The 18,733-nt window shown below is 59.2% G+C and overlaps 1 protein-coding gene across 2 annotated transcripts; it reads left to right on the forward strand.

The window, feature by feature from the left end:
• Window positions 1–2,734: 2,734 nt before the first annotated feature.
• GRIN2C (glutamate ionotropic receptor NMDA type subunit 2C) lies at window positions 2,735–18,265 on the forward strand (the record flags this gene model as incomplete). Of its 2 annotated transcripts, XM_079323746.1 has the most annotated exons (13): window positions 2,735–3,193; window positions 7,174–7,597; window positions 9,050–9,645; window positions 10,374–10,488; window positions 11,030–11,241; window positions 11,802–11,970; window positions 12,279–12,432; window positions 13,732–13,857; window positions 13,941–14,170; window positions 14,378–14,538; window positions 15,046–15,233; window positions 15,658–15,890; window positions 16,271–18,265. In XM_079323746.1, 12 exons carry the CDS (start codon window positions 7,190–7,192, stop codon window positions 17,669–17,671), a joined length of 3,993 nt encoding a protein of 1,330 aa, XP_079179872.1. In that variant the 3' UTR covers window positions 17,672–18,265. The 2 variants fall into 2 exon arrangements, with proteins under 2 accessions (XP_079179872.1, XP_079179871.1); XM_079323745.1 differs by lacking the exon at window positions 2,735–3,193 and having other exon boundaries at window positions 7,145–7,597.
• Between the last annotated feature and the right edge of the window lie 468 nt (window positions 18,266–18,733).

Here is an 18,733-nt window from a genome sequence, read left to right on the forward strand (position 1 = left end):
CAAGAGGGCTGTGTCACCCAGATGTCACCCTACCTTTCCAGGGGCAGCTCTGGCTTTGTGATGGCAGTGTACAGATGAAGGTCCTCTCCTTCTCCAAGTCCTGGTCTAGGATGGGTTAGAAACCTTACACTGATTTTCTCTAGTAATAGAGGCTGATGCTGGGGTTTGCCTTGAAGAGCTGGAGATGCCAAAGCCTCGGTGTGCTGCTCTCCTGGCTGGGGGTGGGTGCCCAGTAGGGTCTGGGGTGCAGGTTTGTGCTGGAGGTAGAGCTTTCCAGGGGCTCTGCAAGGCTGGAGATCTGGGGGAACCAGATAGAGAGAACTAGGGCAGGATTTGTGGCTTTACCCCAGTTTATGATGTGAGATGCCATTGGGGTTGCAGTGGGCTCTGAGGAGTCTGCATGGAGCCCAGGGCACTTCTCTGACTGCTGTTGGCCTGGATGGGCCAGTGCAAACCTGGACAAACATCAGGGTCCCAACACGACACTTCCACATTCCCCTTGCTCCCCTGGCCTGGCTGCCAGAGAGCTCTTCCCTGCAGGAGGTGGCTGCACACCAGGAGCTGTCAGAGCACCATGCCTTGCATTTATCAACCTGCTTACAGAGCCTCCTGCAAGAGGAGATGCCAGGGAAAGGTAACGAGGCGATGGAGAAGCTGGCTGAGCTCCCTCTTTCTGTGCCGTGGTTAAGGGAGCAGGTTGGATTTGGGAATTCACTGCCTTTTCCCAAAGAAAAGCGTTGGTTGGGGTTTTGTTTCTTAAGACACTGAAGGACCTTGCCAGGAAAACTGCAGAACTGCAGTTGGGCTCTCAGGGCAGTTGCTCACTGCGAGTCACTGGACCAATGGAGAGGACATATGGGGGCTGGGGGGCCTGGCATGAGAGTGTCACCACCAGTCCTTGTCCTCCAGTGCTTGTCCCCACTGCAGACACCTTCCAGGTGTGCCCAGTTGTGCACCAGACTTGGGGTTGTTTCTGTCTCGTGTGAGGGGATTTTGGGCTGTGATGGGAATTAAATGTCCCATGTGATGGGGATGCTGGGGAGTCATGGTTGTGATGGTGGAGCTGGGTATTGTCCCAGGTGTGGGGTTGCTGTCACTCCCCTCAATCCACCTGGAAGCTCTGCTGGGAAATATTTGTGAGGCAAGACCCTCTGAGGGATCCAGCCCAGGGAGCAGCCAGTCCTGGGAGAGATAAATGAAGCCCCTGAGCTGCAGGAGGAGTAATAAAGGTATGGGAACAACTCAGTGATTCTATGCCAGCCCCAAAGGATCAGATCCCTGGAAAGCTGTCACACTGGATCATGAAGGCAGCAAAGGGTTAAATGCAGCCACTGCCTTCTGCAATGTTAAACCCAAGATCGGCCCTTTTGTCGACCTGGGAGAAGAATTTGAGGTATTGAGAACCTGTTGCCAGGTCTTTCCTTGGGCAAGAGAGTGGGCAGTGCTGCCAGCATCAGGCAGAGGTGGGCAGGCTGAGGCTGAGGGAGCCATGGCCAGCATGTACCCAGGAGAGGAGAGATCCTGCATCCCCCATTGCCCTGAGCCCTCACACTGCAGCAGCCTCAGAGACTGGGCTGAGCTCTCCTGCAGAGACACCGGGTGCTGCTTTACCCAGATTAAAATGTAGCCCTAGATGCATTTCTCTCTTTCCTCCATTTTTTTAGGCACCCCCAAAGGCACCCACAGCACCTGGCAGAAGGTGACCAGGTTGTCTCAGGCACCAGGGATGGTGTGTGGAGGTCCTGCATCTGGTTAAGCACAGGCAGAAGGTTTTTAGGGAAGTTAAAACCTCTTTGGGAACAGCCTCTCCAAGCCCAGCAGCCACAAGGATGCTATTGCAGGTGGCTGCAGTGCCAGCCTGGGTGGCAGACGCCCAACAACCCATTTGGGTGGCCGTGTCCCCGAGCCAGGCATCTGTCCTGGGGATGGCAGGAGGGCAGTGCTGGGCACGGGCGCTGCTGGCACCCGGCTGCCTTGGAGAGGGCAGCTGCTCGGGGGATGCTGCCCAGTGTTATGGTGGCTCTGATCTGGGACATCGAGAGCTCACAGTGGGGTCTGAGTGGAGCTCTAACCCCTGCCAGGTCCTGCCAGAGCCGCGGTCCCTTTGCCCACAGCCACGGGCTCATTTTGGGGCAGAGTGGGCACCGCCCAGGGACAAGGGAGCCCCAGGAGGGCCCCTGTCTGTCTCCCCCCTTCCTTTGCTGTATCTCTCCCCTCTTCTACCCCCCTCCCCCTTCCCCCTCGTCTCCCAGTCTGGCTTGCTCTAAACCAGTGCTGCGGGATCAGCTGATGCTTTAATACTGGCCCTGGCGACAGCTGGAGGATGCTGCTGCCTGCGGGGGCTTTGCTCAGAGTCACCCCCCTCCCTGTGACCGATGGGGACCCCGGCGCTGTCCTGCACCGGCCGGGGGGCACCGAGGTGGGCAGCTGGCCAGTGTCCACCAGTTCAGTCTGCAAAGGGATGGAAGATACTGGCGGGAGGGAATGAGTCCAACCGCATTCCTCCAGCCCTCACCGGGACTAGGGACGGGCAGTGCCCAGAGAGAGAGTCTGTGCCATTTTGCCATGGGTTTTCCCTGCTGGAGATGGAGGAGAGGGGCGAAGGAAAGGAGGGGGTCTTGCCCCCTTGTCTCTCCGGCCGCGGTGCCAGGAGAGGCGGGCCGGTTTCTGGAGGAAGGGCTGCCTGTCCCCCGTCCCCCCCCCTTCCACCGGGGCTGGCGGCCAGCCCCGAAGTTGCGGCGAGGCGGGAGGACACACGTCCTGTCCTTCCACCGCCCCCGGGCTCCCCCCAGCCTCCATCCCCGCATCCTCCCCCGCGCTCCTCCCGGCCGTCCCGCCCGGGCAGCCCCGCCGCTCCCGGGACGGGGGGACATGGATACCGGGGCTCGGAGGTCGCCGAGACACCTGCTGCCACCGGGCCCCCCCCCGTGCACACCCGCTCCGCTCCCGCTCCCTCCTTCCCCCGCTGCCGTCCCTGCCTCCAGCCGCCGCTGCAGAGCCGCCGCCGCCGCCGCCGCCAAGGACGAGCCGGGACCGACGGCGGCCGCCGGAGCCCCCCGCCAGCCGCGGCGGGGCCCGACCCTGCCCCGGGGGGCTGCCCCGCAGCGCCAGCAGCTTCGCAACAGCCCAGCCCCCGGTGGGACGAGCCCCGCCGGCGCCGCGGGGCATGTAGGCACCGAGCAGCCGCGCTCCCGTAAGTACCGGGCGGGCCGGGGGCAACCGGGGCCCGACGGGCTCCGCTGCCGCCCTGCCACCGCCGCCAGCAACTTTTGGGGATGAAGAGGTTGGGTTTTTTTGTTTTTTCTGCGATGACGGTTTTCTCTGCCCACCGAGCATCCCCAGAGCTGCTGCTCCCCATCCCGGGCGCGGGTCGGGAATGAGCCTTGATCCTGGGCGCTGCTCTGGGGGTGCTGGGGGGACTGGGAGGCAGGAAAAACTGAGGAGACCTCCCTGGGTGCCACCAGCCCTGTGTCCCCCGCCGCCACCTTGCGTAACCCAGCTGCAGGCAGGACACTTGGCGTTTATTTTTGGTTAATCCATATTCGACCTTTTTAAGCTGCGTTTGGGTGCGTGCGTGTGTGGGGCCCTGAGCATCGCCCGGCCCGCAGCCCCCGGCCCGCAACTGTTGCTGTCGGAGGCGCGGGCGAGGAAGGGGAGGGTGAGGAGGAAGAGAAGGGTGATGCCGGGCGGTGACGGATGAAGGTTGAAAGGAGACGGTGCTTGCCGGGGGCTGCCACTGCTTCTCCCTCCCGAGTCATCCCCCCTGCGTGGGGACAGACATGGGGATGAGTTTTCTTTGAGGAGGTTTTGCTGCTTTTTTTCCCTTCTGAGGGGCTTCATCGAGATCTCCTTGCTCCACAGGGGTGTCCCCATCGGGAAATGACAAGCCAGCACATTCTGATGCCCTCCTCCGTGCCCCCTGTCCTCCCCACACGGCTCCCACCGGGTCTGGCTTTGCTCTGTCCTTTCCGTCCATCAGCAGCAGTTCCTCATCCCCTGGCGCAGGCTGCGTTTTCCCTCTGATTTCAGCCTCAGAGGCTTTTTTGGTGGGGATAAGGTTTCTCTTTCCTGAATGATATTTTGCATTTTGGAATTTTATTTCTCCCGTTCCCGAGGTCAAAATATCTGCATGAATATCTGCCCCTCTCTTGGAGCAGGGGAAGGAGTGAGGGCAAAAAAGGAGGTTTAAAATGAAGAGCAAACTTTCCCTGTTGCATTAAAATGGCATTTCAGAGTCTGGTGAGAGGTGAGGGTTCTGTTGGTGCCTTTAGCACGAGGTTTCTGTGGCTGTGGTGCACCAGGGGAAGTTGTACCAAGGAAGGTGGTTAACCTACTCAAAACTACCCCAAAGCAACAAAAATCAAGTGCCAAACCCACCAAGCAGCTTTGTGGTGTCCTCTGGTCCTTGGGGAGGCTGCCAGGAGGTGGCATTGCCTTGCCCAGGCTCCTGGCCATGGTCACCTTCCTCCTGATCCTGACTGGCCACTGGCCTTTCACTAGGCTGGAAAACCTCCCTTTTGGGAAAGTCTTTTCCCAAGGGACCAATTCTGCAGTGCTTCCTGCAAGGGGTTGGAAAATGTGGATTTTCTTTGAAGATGTCAGGGGCTTTGCTGTGTTGTGCTGAGCCCAAGAGCAGCCCCAGCTCTGGCAGTAGCTCTGGGATGGCTCAGTTTCTCCTCAGCCTCCATCACTTTCCTGCTATCTGTCATCTCCCCCAAAATCCCCAAATTGTTCTGTACCCCTCTAGCTCAGTATGAGAAACAGTGGGCTGGAAGCACATGGTGTTAGCTGGGATGGAGGAGCTGATTGCCCTTTGCCTCCTAAATTCAGCCATTTTGGAGCAGCCTTGTCTCCAGCCTGCACAAGGAGCCCTTGCCAGCCATAGGATTTCTGGCCTTAACCCCTCCACCCTCTTCCATGCCCACCAAAGGCTGTGGTGAGCCAGCCTGACTCTGTGTGGTGGCTCTGGAATCCTGGAAAGGATGGAAATTCATTGCCCTGGTTGTCTCAGCAGTGGCTGAACGATGGGATGAGCCCATGCCCACCTCCCCTCTGCTGCTGCCATTTGTGCTCTGGCTGGGAGGGGTGGGGATATTTTCCACCTGCGGCTTGGTCCATGAGAAACCAGATTGCTCAGCCTTGTCCCCAGTCCCAGCCAGGAGCAGGGGGTGACAGAGCTTGGCATGGCAAAGGACGACCACTGCCCTGTGCTTGGATTACTCGGTGCTGGAAGAGGCTCCTGAGCTTGGGCAAGAGCTGGGCTGAGGAAGAGGAGGATAAGGGCCTGGAGTAGGTGAGGTGCCAGTGCTGGCACGAGCAAACCCCATCAATCACCACAAGGGCCCAGAGTATATTTAAATGTCCTTGAGGAGGGCTCAGACGGGCAGTGCTGCTGGCAGGGCGGTTCTGTTTGTTTTGGGTGGTGTGCTGCTCCCCTTCCTCTCTGCTCGGGTAGCTGATGCCGGATTCCCAATGAATTATTTATCACAGGACTAAAAATACTTGGGAATTTGCAGTGAGGAGCAGGCAGTGCAGGCTGCCCTGCCACTGAGCTGGCCGTGCCGGAGCATGGGACGCTGCCAGCATGGCATGACTCACCTGCTGCCCTCTCTGGCCAAGGGGCCCTGGCTGCGGCCATCAGTGTGGCGTTGTGGCTCCTGCAGCTCCACCAGCTGTGATGTGGAGTGGGGTGGGGGATGCAGGCAGGCAGGGTGAACCCCCTGGGTGATGGTGGGTGCTGAGAGTGGATGATTTCCTATGAAACTCACATGGTTGAGAGAGATGCTGCCCAGTGAGCATCAGTGCCTGGACAGGTGCCCGAGACTTCCTGGTAGCCACAGGGTACAGGAGGGAAATGTGTGGTTTGTGTTCCCTGTCTCTCTGGAGGTGACAGCCCCAGTGCTCAAATCTGCACCAAGCAGCTCTTGCAGGGTGCCCAGCCCAGCAGCTGTTGGGTTTATATCCTGCATTTTCAGCCCTACACGCCGGCAGCGTTTCCGCACCGTGCTGAAGCAGTGTCCGTCACTGCGGCATGGAGCAGTGTTGGGGTGCAGGTCACTGGGGCAGCCCAGACCCCAAAACCAGCTGGGACTTGGTGAAAGGAGCATCTGGCTGTGCTGGAGACACGTTAAGCAACAGCAGCTTTTAATTGCAAGTGACGTTTCTTAGCACCAGCTGGCACCTTGCTGCATGAAGCAACACTGGTGCGTGGCTGGTGCCACTGTGGAGGGCTGCTTGTCCCCCTCCCTGCTGCCCAGCTTGGCATGAGGGTGACAGCCCTGGGGGAGGGCTCAGAGGGGCTTGGGTACCCCTGGCCAAAGGTTGGTTTGCTGGTGATCTCTGAGAGGTAAAGTCCAGCATAAGGGTGCATCACTGTGGGCAGGGATGTGTCCCTCTTCAGGGGACTGTCACCCCAACTGCTGCAGCATGAGCATCCACTGGCAGTGGGGAACTGGGGACCTGGCAGGGAGGATGTGCCCAAACAGCCCCTGAGAGCCTGGATTTGGGGTGCAGAGACACAGTGTGAAGGGTGTCCCATCTGGGTGGGCACTGCCAGCAGGGGGGACACACTGCGGGTAAAGAGAAGAGGAAGGAGAGCGGAAGGATGCTGTGGAAAACTTGGAGGAAAAACTTGGAGATACGGAGCCAGATATGTGCATTGTTTGGGATTTTGTGGCAGAGAAGGTGCTGAGGTAGGGTGATGGGCTGGAGACCACTACTCCAGTGACTGTGATTTGCAAAATCCCAACAAGCAGGGTGCAGTTCTGGACCATCCCTCAAGGGCAAAGATTTTGAATATTGAAGGTGGCTGTCTGCTGCAGAGAGAGGCACCAAGGAGCTGCCAGCCCCTCCTGGCACCAATTGCAGCTGTCCCTGTCCCTGACTGAAGGGACTGTACGGACCAGTGTAGCAGTGGTGGGTTTTGGATGGGATGGGAGGGAGATGGTGATGGGGAGATGAGGACAGGATGGTGGTGGGAAGCAGGACTGGCCGTGAAGAGTCAGTGGTTGGTAGGACTGGAGACAAGTGACACAGCACCGAGGGGTACAGTGGGTGGTGAGTACCATGGCCATTCCTTCACCACGTGCCCCAGGGCAGTGGGGAGGGCTGGGGTGGGTGGCTCAGGGTCCTGAGGCGAGGCTGGATGCGAGGGGCTGTGTGCTGTGCTGGCAGGGACACGCTGGTGGACATGGGCAGAGCGCCGGCACACACTCTGCTACTGTGGATGGTGCTGGGCTGCTCGGCTGCCTTCACGGACATCCTGCTGCCCGGCCCCGAGGAGCCAGTGGTCAACGTGGCCGTGGTGTTCGGGGGCACGTCCTACCCCCTGCACATCCGCTCCCGCCTGAGCCCCCAGAGCTTCCTGGACATGCCCCTGGAGATCCAGCCCATCACTGTTGTCGTCAACAACACCAACCCCAGCACCCTCCTCACCCAGATCTGCGACATCCTCGCCAGCCACAAGATCCACGGCATCGTCTTTGAGGACAACGTGGGCACGGAGGCCGTGGCCCAGATCCTTGACTTCATCTCCTCCCAGACACAGGTCCCTATCATCAGCATCAGTGGCGGCTCTGCAGTGGTCCTGACCCCAAAGGTTAGGAGCTCACTTGGTATTTCCAGGAGGGATGAGAAAAATGAGGAACTGCTGGAGCAGGGCTGGAGGGCAGAGGAAATTCTGGGCTGCAGCCTTTGGGATCAGGGGCAGGAGTGGTGGATCAGGGGCTGTGGCAGTGTGGGGTGGTGGGACATGGTGGGGACTTAGAGGGGGGGCCCCATTAATGGGATGTGGGAGAAGACCTCAATAACCTGTGGAAGGACCTTCCCTGGTGTGCTGCTTCCTGTGGCCACCATGGGATGCTGGATTGGTGGTAAAAGAGTTATCACAACCTTATCTTCTTCCTTGTCTGCCCTGGAATGGCTGGGTGGGTGGCATGAAGCCCTGCTCAGCTGTGGTGATGATCTCAGGTGCACCACAGCTGACACAGGATTTCTGTCTTTGCTCCTTACTGCCATCAGACACTGGTAGTCACTGTCACCTGCCTGTTGGGAACTGCTGGTGGCAGGGACAGCTGGAGCCAGGCTGGAGGGTCCTGGGTGTTCAGATTTGGGTTATCCCCTCACAGCAGCTCATCCCACCCTGCCTGGCCTGGGTGCTGGAGGGGTTCCAGTGCTTGCTCTTTCCTGTGGCTGGAGATCCTGCCCTTGTTCAGGGAACAGATTTTGTGCTTTTCTTGCATAGTTTGAGGTTGAGTCCTCCTGGATTGTACCCCCACAGCCCTGCCTGTACCCACTGGGGCTCGTGGAGCACCTCGAGCTCATTGTGGGTGGGTGGCAGTGGGTGCAGTGGGCTCAGGTGGGTGTAGAGGGCTCAGATGGAGCCCGGGGCAATGGAAAAATATCCATTTTCTTTGCTTTCCGGGTGATTTTCTGCAGCTTTCTCCAGGGCTTGGGTATTTCGGGGTCAGTGGAGGGATTTGTCTTCTCCTCCCTGTCTGGGATTCTCTGGGGCTCACCCCAGACTACTTCTCTGGAGGTGGAGGGGGTCTGGGTGGCAAAACCCTGCTGCCTGCACGTGACCTTCGGCAACTGCCATTCGCTGAATCATTTAAGACAGAATCAGACCAATTAAGGCTTGCTAATGAGAGGCCAGATGGCCGGGGAGGTGGAGCGGGAGGGAAGGAGCCACACAGGCTCTGGCTGCAGGTAGTGAGATGAAGCAGGGATGGGATTTATGCTCCTGGCAGAGCTCTTGCCCACCTCCTTCTCCTGCTTTAAGGAGAATATGATATCTCCTTTGGAGGACGGAGAAATTTTTGGTCAATATGCTAATAAATGGGTGCGAAGCTGCAGGAGTTGACCCTTTACATGGGGTGAAGTTCTTTGGAGGAGGGTTAGTCTGATTTTGGGTGTCTCCAGCCCATGGACTGCACCAGTTCATGGCAATATTGAACTTTTCATGATGGCAAATTCAAGCAGGCTTGCATGTGTGCAAGAGGACTGGATCATGATGATGCCAGAGCAGCCCCTGACCCCTCTCCTCCCTCAGGAGCCCGGATCAGCTTTCCTGCAGTTGGGTGTCTCCATCGAGCAGCAAATCCAGGTGATCTTCAAGGTGTTGGAGGAATACGACTGGGGCTCCTTCGCTGTCATCACCAGCCTCTACCCAGGCTACAACATCTTCCTGGATGTCATCCGCTCCTTCACGGACGCCAGCTACTTTGGCTGGGAGCTGCAGGAGGTGCTCACCTTCGAGATGAGCCAGGAGCAGGGCAGCTCCAGGACGCAGCGGCTCCTGCGCCAGATCGACGCCCAGGTCCTCATCGTTTACTGCTCCCGAGAGGAGGCCGAGTATCTCTTCTCCATGGCCGAGCAAGCCGGGCTTGTGGGGCCAGGATACATCTGGATTGTGCCCAGCATGACCGTGGGCAACATGGAGGTGCCACCCTCCTCCTTCCCCGTGGGCCTCATCAGCGTGGTGACGGAGAGCTGGAAGCTGAGCCTGCGGCAGAAGGTGCGGGACGGCGTGGCCATCATTGCCATGGGGGCAGCCAGCTTCTTCCGTGCCCATGGCTACCTCCCAGAGGTGGGGAGGGACTGCTGGGCCCCCGCCAGGGCCACCAGCACCAACACGAGCTTCTACCGGTGAGCACGGGCATCCCTGGAGGGGGAATGGGAGGAGAGGGGAAAAGGGGAGGGAAGGAGCAGGGGAGAGAGGGATAGAGCTGGTGAGCAGCAGGGATGAGGCTCACTGAGGGCTGCAGCTGACAGTCTGTGCCTCTTGGCTGGGATTCTCCTGAGGCATCTCTCCAGAGATCTCCCAGCATCTACCTTGCCTTTTCCCATGTTTCTTGGTAACTCAGGACCCCTGAGGGTCTATCATAGCTCTGTGGCAGTCTGTGCATCCTCAGCCCTGCAGTGGGCCAGCCACCGTGCTGGAAGAGCTTTCTCCAGCTCCCCTCTGCCCCTTGCATGGGGGATAAAGCTGGTCGCCAGCTCTCAGCCCCACATGTCTACATGGGACCTGTGGCAGTCTGGCTGAAGGTGGAGGAAGAGGAGAAGGAGAAGGAGAAGGAGAAGGAGAAGGAGAAGGAGAAGGAGAAGGAGAAGGAGAAGGAGAAGGAGAAGGAGAAGGAGAAGGAGAAGGAGAAGGAGAAGGAGAAGGAGAAGGAGAAGGAGAAGGAGAAGGAGAAGGAGAAGGAGAAGGAGAAGGAGAAGGAGAAGGAGAAGGAGAAGGAGAAGGAGAAGGAGAAGGAGAAGGAGAAGGAGAAGGAGAAGGAGAAGGAGAAGGAGGAGAAGGAGGAGAAGGAGGAGGGGAGCTGTACAGTGCAGGGCTGCACAACCAGGGGCTTACAGGCTCTGTGTCCCACCAGGCACCTCCTCAATGTGACGTGGGAGCACAAGGACTTCTCCTTCAATGAAGGTGGCTACCTGATCAGGCCCACCATGGTGGTGATCACGCTCAACCAGCACCGGCTCTGGGAGATGGTAGGACCCCCAGCCCCCTGGGATGAGCACACTGCAGGGTGGCTGGGCAGGGTGACCTGGGGCCATGCACAGGCTGGGGTCCCACCCTGGGGTGGGTGATAGTATGTAAAACCCAAAAGGTTGTGCCATGGTGCCATGGTGGGGATTTGCAGCAATGATGAGCACCCAAGCTCTGCCAAGAGTTGTCTGTTTTCCCAGTTTTCTCTTGCAATTTGGCTGATAAGTTAAAAAACGTCAGAAATGCAGATGCCCTCTGGAGAACAGCAGCCAAACACTTAGACCTGAAACAAGATGCATGGAGTGTTTTTAGGTAGTTTGAAAGTATTTTGGGTAAAGTTTGGCCAGGTTTGTGCTCATCTGAGTGTGAAGCTTTGCACTCATGAGGAAACACCTCACCCCATGGTCCAGGGGTGCGTGGGGAAAGGGATGCTGAGCTGGGGCTCACCAGGAATAAGCCCCAGAGGTGAGAGGATGGATATGGGACCACGTGTGACCCCCAGACCCAACGCTGGGGTGACGGTGCGCTCTCCCCCGGGGGCAGGTGGGCAAGTGGGAGAAAGGCATCATCCACATGAAGTACCCGGTGTGGCCCCGCTACGGCTCCTTCATGCAGCCCGTGGTGGACAACAGGCACCTGACAGTGGCCACCCTGGAGGAGAGACCCTTTGTCATCGTGGAGAACACGGACCCCAGCACGGGCGTGTGCGTGCGCAACACCGTGCCCTGCCGCAAGCAGACCAACTCCTCCCGCAGGTGAGCAGGGCTGGGGATCAGCAGCTCTGGCCACTGCTCCCTTGGCATGTGGTGGCCAGGGGGCTCAGAGCATCTCTGTTTGCTCCAGCCTGTGGATGATACAGCTGTTGCTGAAAATGGCCCCTGGGATCTCACACCCTGAGACAATGGAACGTTTCATGAGAAATGTTCCCCCCCCTTCTACTGAAAGCCCTGTTATAATTTAGGATTTCTATTGGTCTTTAACTTTACTAGATGATTGGTCTTGTCTCACCTAGAATCTCAAAGTAGTTGGATAGTTCTCAGCTTATAATTTTACTGGTTAGAATCTCCAACCCCCTAAACCCTATAAAAACCCCTTGCTGTGTTATGTATCTGGATTTTGCTGGTAGAACCCTTTGAAGAAATAAAGCTACCTTCAGAATTTCTATAGCAGCTCCCAAGATCTCTTTCCTAGCTAGCAGAGAAGCTGACCCTCTGCCTTGGGGGCTCCTGGAGCTATCCAGACCCCATAGCAGCCCAAAGCCAGAACCATCTTAGCCCAGGCAGCTAATAACCCATCTTTCCTGGTGTTTTTCCAGTGGTGATGGCCTTGTGGATCCCTACACCAAGCTGTGCTGCAAAGGTTTCTGCATTGACATCCTGAAGAAACTGGCCAAGACAGTGAAGTTCTCCTACGACCTCTACCTGGTGACCAATGGCAAACATGGCAAGATTGTCCGTGGGGTCTGGAACGGCATGATTGGTGAGGTAGGGATGGGCATGGCTCAGATCCCTGCTTTGGCATTCCCTGGAGAGCACCACTCACCCCTGACCTGGGGCTTTCCTGCTGAGGATGGGATTTGTGGTGGGCGGGGACAGCTTGGCATGAGCTCCTCCTTGGTGGAATCTCAAATACTTACAATCCCACAGCAGGTTGTGTCTGCACCACTGCTCACTTAGGAAGCTGATTTAAAAAAAAAAAAAAAAAAAAAAAAAGCAGAAATTAAGGCTGGAAATGCTGGACATCCCTCTGCTTGTCCCCCTGCCCATCCCAAGCCCAGCTGCCCCTTTTCCAGGTGTACTACAAGCGTGCAGACATGGCCATTGGTTCCCTCACCATCAACGAGGAGCGCTCTGAGATCGTGGATTTCTCCGTGCCCTTTGTGGAGACAGGCATCAGTGTCATGGTGGCCCGGAGCAACGGCACCGTGTCCCCCTCTGCCTTCCTGGGTGAGCCTCTGCCCCCCTGTCCTTCTGCAGGTTCATCCCATGCTTCCTGCAAATGAAAATTGGAAATATTGTTCAGTTTTAATAACTTTCAAGGAAAAAAGTCTAAGTCGTAAGGGAAGGAGATTGTGCTGTTGGCTTTGGAGCTTCTTCCTTCCCTGCTGAATAATCCTTTTATTATGGAGATGGAAGCTGGAGACTGAGGCTGGGCTCAGTGGTTTTCTCCTCTTCATTTTTTGTGTGGAGGATAGAGGATGGGGACGTGGGGGGATTTGCCAGCTTGGAGCTCTGCTTTGGGGACACATCTCTGCCACTGTCACCAGAGGCAGTGGCTAAGCCAAGTGTAGGAAACCACCAGTGCTAAAAGTCTTATTTAATGAGCTTTACACCAGCAAAGCTGCAGCCTGGGAAGGGGAGGAGACTGGCCAAGGTCATCAGGAAATTCAGCTTGGGCAGGGCTCTCAGCTCTTGGCAGGGGCACAGCAGCCATGTCCCAGCTCAGCTGGCGCTGGGCTCTCGTGTGGGGAGGGTGCAGGTGGGTGAGGGGATGCCATGGAAGGTGGGACCATCAGCCTGGGCACATCCTCCTCATCCCATTCCTCCACACCACGGAGCCCCAACTCCCACTGCAGCAGGGTCACCTTCAGCAGCCCCAGGGACAGGCAGAGAATCCTGCCCTGGTTTGGCAGGGCCAGGGTCTGCTGTCCCCATGTCCCCATGTGTCCTGGCTCCGTGCTAATGAGCCACATCCCCGTCAGGGGAGGCCTCTCCTCCCTGACAGCAAAGGACGCGCTGACAAATGGAGCTCGGCGGCTGCGTGGTGATGGCTCAGGTGCATCCCCCTGCTCCTGCTGCTCCATCCCACATCATCTGGGGCAGGCAGGGGCTCATGGCCAGTCCCCACTCGTGGGGGGCTCTCCCCAGGGCTGAGCAGAGCTGGAGGGTGGTTCTGTGCCTGATGCAGGCACAGTCCTGTGGCCAGAACCATCATGGGGGACAATCTGTGATCCCATGGGAAACCCTCCTGCAGTGACCCTGGAGATGGGCTGCATTTTGTAAACATCTTCCTGTTGGTGAGAACCTGATTTGGTCTAGACAGGGGAGCATGGCTGCATCCTCAAGCTCTGCAGCAACCCTCTTCCCTCCTGATTCCCTGTGCAGCTTTTTGGCCATGGTGCTGCCAACCTCTCCCAGGAGGGGCAATATGCAGGATGAGCCCCATCCATCCAGGAGGGCTCCTGGCAGTCCTCAGAGGACCAGGGGATGTTCTTGGAGGCTCACAAAATTCCATTTTCTTTGCAGAGCCTTACAGCCCAGCCGTGTGGGTCATGATGTTTGTCATGTGCCTCACTGTGGTGGCCATCACTGTCTTCGTGTTCGAGTATTTCAGCCCTGTTGGCTACAACCAGAACCTCACCAGTGGCAAGAGTGAGTTGGGGAGGTGGGAGTTGGGAGGGGGGACACCCCCTGGCTGGGCTGACAACCCTCCCCTCTGTTCCCTGTCCCTGCAGGGCCAGGGGGTCCCTCCTTCACCATTGGCAAGTCCATCTGGCTGCTGTGGGCTCTGGTCTTCAACAACTCAGTCCCCATTGAGAACCCCAAGGGCACCACCAGCAAGATCATGGTGCTCATCTGGGCCTTCTTCGCCGTCATCTTCCTCGCCAGCTACACGGCCAACCTGGCTGCCTTCATGATCCAGGAGCAGTACATTGACACTGTGTCGGGGCTGAGTGACAGGAAGGTGGGGCTGATCATTGCAGTGGGAACCCTAAAAAATTCCTTAAAAAAAACCTTTATGAAGTTACTGGCAGTGATGTGTGTGGAGCTACATGTCACTGCCAGTTGGCTGGGCGTGAGTGCATGAGTAGAGGGCTGGCTGTGGGGAGGGCACATGCTGGGGACACGCTGGGCAGTGTGTGATGCCACTCCCTGGGGCTCCCCATTGCAGTTCCAGAGGCCACAGGAGCAGTACCCCCCGTTCCGCTTCGGCACCGTCCCCAACGGCAGCACCGAGAGGAACATCCGCAGCAACTACCCCGACATGCACACCCACATGGTGAAGTACAACCAGCGCACTGTGGAGGACGCCCTCACCAGCCTCAAAATGGGGTATGGCTCCCTGAGATGGGGTAGGGCTCTCAGAGCTCCTCCAAATGGCATACAGCACCCCCAAATAACTATGGCTCCCTGGAATGGGGTACAGGACCTCCCAGATGGAGAAGGGATTTCTCAACTAGGGTACAACCCCCCAGAAGTTGGATGTGAGTCCCCTAGGCTGGATACAGCTCTCCCAGACAGGGTATGGCTCTGTGCATCTTCCCTGGATGAAGTACGGGACCCTCAAACAGGGCACAACATGCTGCAGATGAGGTACAGCTTCATACAACTCCCCTCAAAAGGGATGCAGCTCACCCCAGATGGGGCACAGTTCCCCCAAAGTTGGATACTTCCCCTCCAAGTGTGGTTGCAGCACTGCAGGATGGGTCAGGGACCCCAAGAGCACACAGAACCCACTCCAGATGGGCTGAAGGGGTAGAGCTCCCCAAATAGGCACAGCCCTCCCCCAAAAATGGGTTTTCAGGCCCCCTCTCACCCTTCCTCCTGTTGGTGGGGCAGGAAGCTGGATGCCTTCATCTACGACGCGGCGGTGCTGAACTACATGGCGGGCAAGGACGAGGGCTGCAAGCTGGTGACCATCGGCAGCGGGAAGGTGTTTGCCACCACGGGCTACGGCATCGCCCTGCAGAAGGACTCGCGCTGGAAACGGGCCATTGACCTGGCCCTGCTCCAGTTCCTGGGAGATGGTGGGTGCTGTGTGAGCTCCTCTTTAGCCCTGCCTCATCCTCACCCTTCTCCTGCCCTGCAGATTAACCCAGGGCACAGGGCTTTGGTCCTCAAACTCTGTGCAGCTTCCTCAGCTGATATCCACATGGCAGGATGGCAGTGACATTTGAGGGTCGTGAGAAGCCTGGGATGAGGACAGTAAGCATGGCTGCCTGGGAGATGGGTGGGGGACAGAGTCACAAGAGGGCTCTGCAGAGGGACAAGTGGCTGGTGGGATGCTCAGGCCAATGGCAGCAGCAAGCACTAGGTGATTCCAGCTCCAGAGGCTCAGGGGTCTCTTTATCCTCCTCCACCCACAGTAGGGTGGGAAGGGACAGGGATGTGCTTGGGAAGATGATTCCCAGGGGTGGATTTTCACCCCCTGCACTGTTGTGCATGTCCCAGGTGACACCCAGAAGCTGGAGACAGTTTGGCTGTCAGGGATCTGCCAGAACGAGAAGAACGAGGTGATGAGCAGCAAGCTGGACATCGACAATATGGCTGGGGTTTTCTACATGCTGCTGGTGGCCATGGGGCTGAGCCTGCTGGTCTTTGCCTGGGAGCACCTCATCTACTGGAAGCTGCGTCATTCCGTCCCCAAGTCCCACAAGCTTGACTTCCTCCTGGCCATCAGCAGGGTGAGGGATGCTGACAGGGGCTTTCGAGGGGCCCAAATGTGTGTGAACACGGTGTCACAGGGGTGGACACGGCTTGGTGGGCATTGTGCTTTGACCTGCATGGGAAGGACTGGAGATCTTGATGTGAGATCTTGGTGACAAATGTCAGCTTTTGGGGAAAGGGCTATGTCCTGGGAATTACCCCACATTCTTACTATCATCCCTGGGGAAAAGGGTGACAGAGGATGGTGCCACCCATGCTGACAAGTGCTGGGGATGCTGGGGAAGCTACCTCAGCCTCAGCAGCAAGAATTCAGCTCAGCAGGTTGCTGTCGGGGGGGGGGGGGAGCAGGACCCCACTGACCTTGCTGACAATGAGGGGGGCCCATTTCTCCCCACAGGGCATCTACAGCTGCTTCAATGGGGTGCAGACCCTGTCGAGCCCCGGGAGGGCACCCAGACCCGATGTCACTGCCAGCTCAGCCCAGGCCAATGTGCTGAAAATGCTGCAGGCGGCCAAAGAGATGGTGCAAACGGCCAGCGTGGGCGGCTCGCTGGAGCAGGCCACCCGCACCATCGAGGACTGGAGCAACCACAGCGAGCGCCTCCAGACCACCTTCTCGCTGAGGACACCCCAGCTCGTGGTGCAGAACAGCACCGGCGCACACCGGGGGCCCCCCTCCAGCCCGCACCCCGCCGAGAGGCTGGGGAGAGCCTACGCTGCCAAGGGTGCTCCGCTGGGGCTGCCGCTGCCCCAGCCCATCCCTGTGGACCTCCGTCTGCACGGGGAGGAGAACTGGAGAGGGGAAAACGAGCACCCCCGCCTGATACACCCCCTGAAGTTTCGGGGTGGCTGTGTAGGCGATGAAGCCCTCACAAATTTCCCCCACCTCCTGGTGAAGACTTCTCCAGGAGGGGATTATGGGGAGCAGATGCTGGTGGGGAACCATATCGGGGCTCCTCTCCCGCCCCCCACATCCCCCAGGGACCTCCCACCGCCGGACATCTACCGGGAGCACAAGCGGCCGTCGGGACGGGGGGAGCGGCTGCAGAACACCCCCCTGCTGCAGAGGGACGGCCCGCACGGGGGCTCGGGGACTCTGCCCCGGCTGCTCTCGGCAGCGGAGAAGAAGCGGGAGCTGGGCAGCGCCTTCCCGCCTCCATCCTGCTCTCGCGGAGCCTTCCCCAAAGTCACCAGGACTTGCAGAGCCAGGGCCGAGCCGGCGCGGCCGGAGGCGGCGGCGATGGAGCGGGAGAAGCTGAGCCGATGGGCGAGCTCGGCCAGGCTGCCCGCGGAGCGCGGCGACAAGCGGCGTGCCGCGGGGCTGCGGCGCTGCGGGACCGCTCGCCCGCCCGCCCGCTCCGACGTGCCCGACCTGTTCCCCGAAGCCGAGCCCGGGCACGGCTGCGGCTCCCGCTGCCCACAGGCCGCTGGCCGGCTGCCACCGCACTCGCCCGTGACCAGGCTGCCGTCCTACCGGGAGGCTTGCCGGCAAAACCCCCGTGCCACCGCCACCGTGCCGGCGTGCGTTCCCCACGCCTGCATGAACTCCTACGCCAACCTGCCCCTCTACGCGAGACCGCTGTGGCGGGGGTCCCCGCCGCCCCGGGAGCGCCCCGGGCTGCACCGCTGCGAGCGGGGCTCCGGGCGCTGGGACAGCGCCTGCAGAGACTGCGGGAGGCGCGGGGAGCCGGCCGCGCTGCGGGCGGACAGGAGGGACCCGCCGCTGGCCCGCGGGCTGGCGAGTCCCTGCGCCGGCGGGTCCTGGCGGCGGGTCTCCAGCCTGGAGTCGGAGGTGTGATGGGGGGACAGGGGAGTGTCCGCACCCCTCTGCCTGCCCTCTGCCCGGGTGTCCCCACGGGCCAGCCAGCGGCTCCCGGCCGGGCTCCGGCCTGCCGGGCTCCTGCTCCGCCGGCAGCGGGATGCTCCAAGCGGCTCGGCGGGTCCCGGTGCGCTCTGTGGGGGAGTCACGGGGAGCCCGGCAAGGGCTGGTACATGCTGGGTTGGGTTCTCCCTTCAGGCGGGGCTGGTATCGGGGACGCCAAACGCACCGCCGCCGTTTCGCCGTCACGTTTTGGTTTCATTCAAAGGACTCGAAACGCCATTTCCAGGTCATTAAAAAGACATTTTCAGCTGCCTGGGGAGCCTTCTTCCATCCTCCGGGGCTGCCCTTGGCATCATGGATCGCCATGAATATTCATGGTCCTGTGCACCCCGTTCCCGTCCGTGTCCCGTTACTGCTGAGCCGCAGCACAGGCTCGTTCCACCGGCAAAAGAAAGCTGGAAAAGGAAAATGGCAACAGCTCCGAGGGGTTAATTAGGAGCCGCCAGCCTGTGCAGAGACTGGAGCCGAGCGCTGGAGTGGGGTTCATGCCCTCTGCTCAGGCTTTGGGGTGCTTGGGCACTGCTGGCCCTGGGCTCGGCTGTGAGCGATGCTGTCACGGCTGCAAAGCGCAGCCTAGCAGGGATCTCCAGCTCGGCACAGCAGCCCCAGGAAGGTGTGCTGTGGGGAATGAGAAAGGGAAAAATTCCTCCCACCTTCCCAGGCTGATGGAGCCATAAATCAAGTGTGATAGATGAGCCGGGTTTAATTCTTCTCTTCATGTACGTCTGACACAGTCCTTTCCCTGCCGGGCTGGGGCGCGAGCAGAGGCGGCCGCGACTCACAGCGGCCCCAGGCAGGGCACAGGGGCTTTGGGAAATGGCCATTGAGGCTCTGGGACCCCCAGGGCTGTGCTGGGCGGTTCCAGCCCCACCCCAGAGCAGCACCACCAAGGCTACAGAGCTACCCCCGGCTGGCTGGCAAGCTGTCCCAGGGAGATGCCAACCCTCAGCCCCTCTTCTCAGCTGCTTTGGCATCGCC

This window comes from Erithacus rubecula, assembly GCF_903797595.1.
Source record: "Erithacus rubecula genome assembly, chromosome: 20".
Classification (NCBI taxonomy): domain Eukaryota; kingdom Metazoa; phylum Chordata; class Aves; order Passeriformes; family Muscicapidae; genus Erithacus; species Erithacus rubecula.